The sequence below is a fragment of the Colossoma macropomum genome, unplaced genomic scaffold (assembly GCF_904425465.1).
Source record: "Colossoma macropomum unplaced genomic scaffold, Colossoma_macropomum, whole genome shotgun sequence".
NCBI lineage: Eukaryota > Metazoa > Chordata > Actinopteri > Characiformes > Serrasalmidae > Colossoma > Colossoma macropomum.
The window spans coordinates 18,465,286-18,474,003 of NW_023494786.1; the positions used below are offsets into that span (position 1 = coordinate 18,465,286).

Below are 8,718 nucleotides of genomic sequence, written 5' to 3' on the forward strand. Positions count from 1 at the left end.
CAACTCCATAGTAATGCCTATGGATTTAGAATGGAATATCATAAAAGCTCCTGTAAGTGTAATGTGTAGGTTTCCGAATACTTTTGTCCATATAGTATATATACAGGTTTTGGAGAAACATACTGTATGTTGCCATACAGATTACATTTTTTTAGGGAAGGCCTTACTTATTTCAGCAAGGCAATGTCAAACCACATGATTTACAACAGAATTGCTCCATAATAAAAGGTGCTAAACTGTCTCCCTTTGTAAACAATTGGTGCATTATGAAATGAAAAATATGACAAAGGAGACCCCGAACTGCTGAGCAGCTAAAATCCTATATCAAGCAAGTATGGGAAAACATTTCACTATCAAAACTACAGCAATTGGTCTCCTCAGTTCCCAAACGCTTACAGAGTGTTGTTAAAAGAAGAGGTGATGAGACACAGTGGTAAACATGTTCCCATCATAACTTTTTTGGAACGTGTTATTGGCATCAAATTCAAAATGGGCATATATTTTTCAAAAAACTATAAAATATCTCAGTTTTAACATTTGATATGTTGTCTTTGTAGTATTTCCTTTAAAAATATGGTTTACATGATTTTTTTTACATGAAATTAGACATCAATCTGTTCAAGAAAATAACATGTGGTCAGCATGTCAAGGTCTTCCACTGAAGTTATGGGTCAAAATAAGGAAATTGTCAACTATGTTACCTAGTAGTCTACATCATCAGTCATCATTATGACATCATTATCATTGTCTTGCAAGAAGGGCATTTATATACATATTAATTTCTATACATATTAGTTAAATCTTGAAAGTACTTTTTTAGTCTTTTATATATAGATTTAGTTTTTAGGTTAGGCTTCACTTGGACCTTGACAAGTCACTAACTGTCAAATTTCTCAATGTAATGTAAACCATTTGGACTGCTCTGTATGAGCTGAATTATTGTGAATTAATTCTGAATGTATGAATTAAAGGCACCAGTTACTGATGTATGATATAACACTAAATTCATACAAAATAAATTTGCATGCAATATGTTTTGTTTTTATTTTGCTTGTTAATACATTTTAAATGTATTGAGTATTTTATATAAATTTAGAATTTAGTGTTTTATCATTGAATTCTTCATGTATTGTGAGTTTCAATTGAATTGTGTACTCCTGCCTTGAAATAAACATAGTGTTGATGGCTAATAATGCGTCCAGTTAACTATGTTACTTGTATCAGTTAAAAAATCTAAAATGGTGCTTCTGATATCTTAAAGTACACTGCACATCTACACAGTTTGGAGCTTTGCAGGATTTCACTTAAAATTATTAAATATGAGTTTTATATTTAAAAAAATTCAGTCTTTAATGACAGTGCTGAACATATCACTTGTGTATCTGAAAAAAGGACTCTTAAAATTATCTTAAAAATATCATTGTATACATGGCAAAATCAATTCAAGAGCCCTTAAAATTGTGCTTTACTTGAACTGCAGGATTTAATCAAAGGACTGTAATCACATATAGTTTGTCCATAACATAGTTGACAAACTGATTAGTGAAAACATTCCTTCCCTTAAAAAAAATGAAAAAATAGTTAATGTTTAAGCTTTGCAACAAGTGAATATGTAACACTGAAGTTATTTATACTGAATATACTAACTTTAACCACTGATTGTTCTAATGAGAGGGAACATTGTTTTTATACTTTTTGTTGATGTGAAATGTACCCAAAATTATAGAATGACCCTACTGGTGATTCAGTTACTCTGAATGATATTTTATATTTGAATTTGAAAAAAAGAAGAGTGTAACTTTGAATAACCAATTACGCAGTTTCAAATTTGACACAGGCCGTCGACCAGGGTTAAGGCAGCTGCAGAGTTGCAGAGCTCTTCATTGCTACCAGTACATGGAAGTTTAGTGATTACATGTTACATGAATTTCATCAAAACATTTAAAACTGTGACATGGTACCTCAGATAATTTAATATTCATCACCTTCCCCTATACATTACATCATAGTGTTATTGTTCAAGCAATATGCTTAAATAAATATTTTTCTAGAGCATTAATTTCTCTCAGGTACTCAAATAGCTGCTGTTGTTGTTGCTGAAAGAAAAGACAGAGTTTATCAGACTGTTTAAAAAATTGTGAGCACTCATGTCATATTATTCTTAATATAATAAAGGTATTGAAATATAAATAAATAAAAAAACTGTTTAAAATGGTATTTTACTCACTAAAGTGTATTGTGAGCAGGAGATCTGAACATTTTCTTTCCCAAACTATTGTGAAACCCATGGCTTTGGAATCACTGCATTACTGAAGCTACTATTTACTTGTTTGTGTTGTGGCTTCTGTTACAGAGCTAAGAGGCTGCGTTCACCACAAGCCCAAATCATACAGTTCCCAGTTTACAGTTATTATGCATTAGAGTTGTTATGCCTGAAACTCTCCAGGAGTGTACAGGCTTATGTTGGGCATTATGAGGTACTGTGTTATGCTTGCTATATAATTTACAAACCCAGTTTCAAAAAAGTTGGAGTAAAAGTGAGTAAAATGCAAAGAAAAAGAGAACATACATTTATCAGTTTGCTTTCACATGTAATTGAATGAAATCAGTACAAAGATATTAAATATTTTATTTTATTAACTGTATTGTGTTTTGTAAATATATGTGCAGCATGAAGATGATGAAAGTATTATTATTACTGATGTAAACTCACTTGGGGAGTTATTCTGCAGACTTCGTCATCTTATGCAAACATCACATGTCAGGCTTCAGAAACATATAAGCAAGAGTACCAGACATGAAACTAGACAGAAGATAGTCAACACCACATTCAGCAACCAACCAGTGGTCATCAACTGTTTGTGGACATTTTGTTTCAAGATATTTGTACATGAAGAAGTCACATAAATATTCAGAGTGATCTTTGTTTGATTTATTTTCTGGGGAGTTATGCTTTTAAGACTTATTAAGACCTCCCTTCCATCTCGTTCAGAGAAGAAGTGATGGAAAATTCCTCCAGAGAGTTCATGTTTGTGCTTCATGGACTGAATGAGACACGAACAAACAAACACATTTACTTTGCATTTGGCCTTGTTGTCTATGTTGTGACTTTGCTTGTAAATTTAACGCTAATTATCACAATTATTCTGGACAAAACACTCCACGAACCCATGTATCTGTTTATATGCAACTTGTATGTGAATGGAATATGCGGTGCTTCTGCTTTCTATCCAAAGATTCTTGCTGATCTTTTTTCCGACTTTCACTTTATCTCATATACAGGGTGCCTAGCACAAATATACATCATTTGCTGTTATACTTTTTGTGAAGTTACATGTCTAACAGTCATGGCATATGACCGATATGTAGCCATTTGTAAACCTTTGGAATATCACACCATCATGACCAAAAAGAAAGTGATGAAATTGTTGATTTTTATGTGGGTTTCCTCTGTACTAGAAACATCCGTTGGGATTGTACTGACAGCCCGACTACCTTTATGTGGTAATGATATTGACAAGATTTACTGCTCTAACTGGGAGGTTGTTAAGCTTTCTTGCACAGATGTGACTGCGAACAACATTTATGGGTACCTAACATTTTATCATGTTTGTCAAGCTGTGTTCATCTTTGTATCATATATTCGCATTATCAAGGCTTCTTTGCGTTCTAAGACAGAGCGGGTTAAATTCATGCAGACTTGTCTGCCTCATTTAATCACGCTCATTAACTTCACCATTTCCGTATTATTTGATGTAATGTATGCTCGCTATGGCAGAAGCCTGGGATTGCAAGCTCTGCGCAACATCTTGGGAATGGAGTTCCTCGTTGTGCCTCCTCTGCTGAACCCCATCATATATGGGTTAAAAATGACTCAGATACGGCACCGCTTTGTGAAAATGTACAGCCACAAACGGAAAGGAGTGCATTAAAGCTGATATCAATCTAAGCAATACTTCTCTCTTCTCACACAGGATACTATGCTATATTTGGCTGTGCTACTCAAACAAAGCTGTGTAATTACATATTGAATTGTGCAACTGATTACATTTATTTTTGTTTTACATTCTATATCAACAGATATGAGTCTATGCTTCAAACCTTTTCATTTTGTTTGGCAGAAATGGAAACTATGTAAACTATTTAATCAAGTTGTAGTAAAATATCTCCTCTTTCACTCCTGAACTGAACCAACTGAAAGTACAGAATTAATTTCCCCAACAGAAATTCTTGGCTTGTTTCAGTAATCTACAAGACCTATTTAGTCTTAAAAGAGACCATACTTTTATATGACTGGCAATAATTGTGATTTCTAGGGGTACATGACATCTTACATATAAGAAAACTGACAGATTATTTAGATGATCTGCACCTGATGAAAAACTACAAAAAGAGCTCCGTTTATTCTTTTTATTTTTAACATTATATAGACTATAGTCTCTATCAGTCTTTTTAGTAAACTTTTATTATATTTTCCATTCATGACATCCTTTCCTTAGAGCTTGATAAATAGTCCCACAGTTGAATGGATAGACAGCCATACCAGATACAAAGAAAGATATCTAATTTAACAGACATGAAGAAGTGGTTCAAATAGAAATAAAGATGATTAGTGCTTATGTAGTTCTAATAAGTCAGCCAAGTTAAGAACAACTGATAAAGTTTTTATTCAGTTCTGCTATTCTGGCTTTGTTCATGTGACATGACCTGAAACACTTCATTGCAGTCTTTCGAAAAGATTCATTTAAGTCATACAGTGGGTTACAATCAAAAGAATCAATGTCATCTATTCTATGTAATATTTATATTTGATTTAAGGACTAAAGTTTGTGGTTATACATGGAGAGTTGCCAGTTCAGGCCAGATGCTGATGCATAATCAACAGAGAATAAAGTCCAAAAATTTTGTCTAGACTCAAACTGTGTACCAGAGGAACAAGGTATTCAGATTAAACATGTGTGAATCTGTACTTCAGGAAGTGGTCAGTTCAGGTCAACAGTCAGAACTGCACCTTAAGCAGAGCTGTGAAAGACACTTCTGCTATGTTAAACCCTTAAGTGAATGTTCTATAGAAATTAGCACATACTACAAACCACTGTAATTCTTTGCAGTATCACAACATCATGACTAAAAAAAGGTAGTGAAATTTCTTATTTTTATATGGATGTACTCCTTACTAGAAACATCTGTTGGAACTGCACTAATGGTCTGATTGTCCTTATGTGGTATGTGACATTGACAAGCTTTACCTCTTTAACTAGGAGGATATTAAGCTATGTTGTACAGATGTGATGTCGAACAATGTTTATGGATACTTTGTGGTGTTTTCTCATATTTCCCAAGAGAAGTTCATCATTATTTCATATATTTGCATCATCAGGGCTTCTTTGTGTTCTGAGAGAGAGTAGGTTAAATTCAGACCTGCCTTACTCATTCAATCAACCTCATTACTTCCTATTTTTCTGTAATTTGATGCTATGTATGCTCGCTATGTAAAAGGTCAAGGAGCATTTCACTGATTCATTATGCTTCTTGTTTAAGTTTCTTCCTTGCAAACATTACAAAAAATTCCAGATCAAAAACAACCTAGGTAGAGAGTAACTTAAAGCACTGCAGTAGAACATAGACAGAGTCCATATAGCATGAATTGGCATAAGAAGTGAAGTGTGTAAGATGTTTTCTCTTTTGTTATTGATATAGTCTAGCTCTAAACTAAGCCTCAAAAGTCAGAAGTGTGACTAATTGCAAGCAGTACAGATGCTAATCCAACATAACATAATGAAATTAAACTAAAATAAGAATTAGTTTCTAAATGTTTGAGTAATAATTAAGAAAAACATATTACTTTTCTCACAAATATACCTGAGTAAAAATAAAATCATTATAATAAAAAATACCCAGTAAAGTCAAAATCATTCTAAATGTATGAATACAGCTTTGTTTACTAACTAGCTCAGTTAACAAGCTAACAGACTCCTCCTCCAGTATCTTGAATTAAACCTTAAGTTTATTAAAGGAGTCAGTACCAATACGATGCACCTTTTGCGTCCCAAGCATAGTGATTTAAATTTCATATAAACATTGTGGAACAATTATGTTTTCAAGTTTTACTCTGAATGCACACATTGTCATAAATATATAGGAATCTTGCCCTGGCAGGGGCGCATGCATAATAGGGTGGGCATATACATGCCTTTTGTTTTTCTCTTTGTTGTTGTTTTTAAATAGTGTTAAAGTAGTGTTTTTTGCAAAATATTAAAACAGGTAAATGTCTTACTTAGTGTACAGTTCAAATTGGTAATTGTCATATTTTTTTTCTTTGTGCACTTCATAGGTATTTGTAGGCCAGGCTGTGCATGACAGTGGGTGGCTTTTTTTAAGTTTATTACTTCCACTCCCCTACAACTGCTGTTTTGACTCTACATTGGTTTTGTTTTAAATTTTTGTTTATGTGGCATTTATTCTTTTCCTTTAGTTATGTTCGTATTTTCCTATTTATTATCATTTTTGTTTTGTTTTGTTTTGTGTGTATGTGGTTGAGTTATTGCTCTATTAATTTATGTGTTTTGTTTTGACAGATAGGGTTTATTTTGGTTGGCCCAATCGTGTGTTAGTGTGAGGTTGTTCCCACCTTTTTTTTCTGTTAGAGTTATATCTCATCTTTTTCTGTTAGAGTTATGTCTATTAGTCCTTTGTGCTGTGCTAAGCCTCAGCCCTGTTCCTTTTTTTGGGTGTTATTTATAGGTTGATGGATCTGTAAGGTATTGTGCAGTATTTTATATGTAGCTAAATTTGTGGGGTGTTTTATTGTAAGCTCATGGCTATATCCATTGAGGTTGGTGCCAGTATGTTGTCTTATAGACTGTGGCAGTGTTTGTTAATGAAAAATAAAGTTGTATATTTTATTTCATTGTGGCCTCACATCTCTGGTCTTTTAAGTGTTTTAAAACTGGGATACATTTTTGGGGTTTCAAAGTGATTAAAGTTCTTAATATTCTGGGAGAGAAATTCTCCCAGGTGGCGTGGTCAGATTTTCTGTTTATGTCACAATTTGGCGCAGTCGGCAGAATACACTTGCTGCAGGCAGAGAGGTGGAGCTCATTCTGTGTTTTTGGTGGTGTGCGTTTGTGTGTTTATATACATAAACACACACACACACACACACACACACACATTTTATATATATATATATATATATATATATATATACACTATATTGCCAAAAGTATTCACTCTCCCATCCAAATCATTGAATTCAGGTGTTCCAATCACTTCCATGGCCACAGCTGTATATAACCAAGCACCTAGGCATGGAGAATGCTTTACAACCAAAGAATAGGGCGCTCAGTGAATTCCAGCGTAGTACCGTGATAGGATGCCACCTGTCCAGTCATGAAATTTCCTCGGTACTAAATATTCCAGTGGTATTATAACAAGTGGAAGCAATTGGGAACGACAGCAATTCAGCCACGAAGTGGTAGGCCACATAAAATGACAGAGGAGGGTCAGCGGATGATGAGGAAAATAGTGCGCAGAGGTCGCCTACTTTCTGCAGAGTCAATCACTACAGACCTCCAAACTGTGGCCTTCAGATTAACTCAAGAACAGCGCATAGAGAGCTTCATGGAATGGGTTCCCATGGCCGAGCAGCTGCATCCAAGCCTTACATCACCAAATGCAATGCAAAGCGTCAAATGCAGTGGTGTAAAGCGCCGCCACTGGACTCTAGAGCAGTGGAGACATGTTCTCTGAAGTGACGAAACACGCGTCTCCGTCTGGCAATCCGATGGATGAGTCTGGGTTTGGCAATTGCCAGGAGAATGGTACTTATCTGACTGCATTGTGCCAAGTGTAAATTTTGGTGGAGGGGGGATTATGGTGTGGGGTTGTTTTTCAGGAGTTGGGCTCAGCCCCTTAGTTCCAGTGAAAGTAACGCTTAATGCTTCAGCATACCAAGAGATTTTGGACAATTTCATGCACCCAACTTTGTGGGAACAATTTGTGGATGGCCCTTTCCTGTTCCAACATGACTGCACAACAGTGCACAAAGCAAGGTCCATAAAGACATGAATGAGCAAGTTTGGTGTGGAAGAACCTGGCGTCCACAGAGTCCTGACCTCAACCCAATAGAACATCTTTGGGATGAATTAGAGCGGAGAATCAATGTCTGACCTCACAAATGTGCTTCTGAAAGAATGGTCAAAAATTCCCATAAACACACTCCTAAACCTTGTGTAAAGCCTTCCCAGAAGAGTTGAAGCTGTTATAGCTGCAAAGAGAGGGCTGGCATCATATTAAACCCTATGGATTAAGAATGGGATGTCACTCAAGTTCAAAGGCGTGAACGAGCAAATACTTTTGGCATTATAGTATGTATATAAATATGTATGTATACACATTTTTCCTCTCTTTTTTAAACTGAAATTTGAAGTGAAGCAGCATCTGTTTAGATGAATTAAACCAACTTTGAGAGGGCCCTATTTTGTGGAATTTTGATGCAAAGTGTCCAATGTTTAATGGTAAGACCAGCATAGGTATAGCTCAATGAGATACAGGTGTATATGCATGCTTGTAACTGTTCCAGCTGCTGACCAGGCTTTTTTATTTTTGATTTAGAGGGGGAGGCAAGGGAGGAAACTGCCCTATTGCAGAGCAGGTGGACTGTAACGGGTTTTGCAATTTTTAATATTATTATTGCTAGAACCTTATGTGAGGGTG

The 8,718-nt window shown here is 35.1% G+C and overlaps 1 protein-coding gene across 1 annotated transcript; it reads left to right on the forward strand.

The window, feature by feature from the left end:
• Positions 1-3,002: 3,002 nt before the first annotated feature.
• LOC118826233 (olfactory receptor 4S1-like) lies at positions 3,003-3,932 on the forward strand. The gene has a single exon (XM_036597142.1). The coding sequence runs from the start codon at positions 3,003-3,005 to the stop codon at positions 3,930-3,932; it is 930 nt and encodes a 309-aa protein (XP_036453035.1).
• The last annotated feature ends 4,786 nt before the right edge of the window (positions 3,933-8,718 follow it).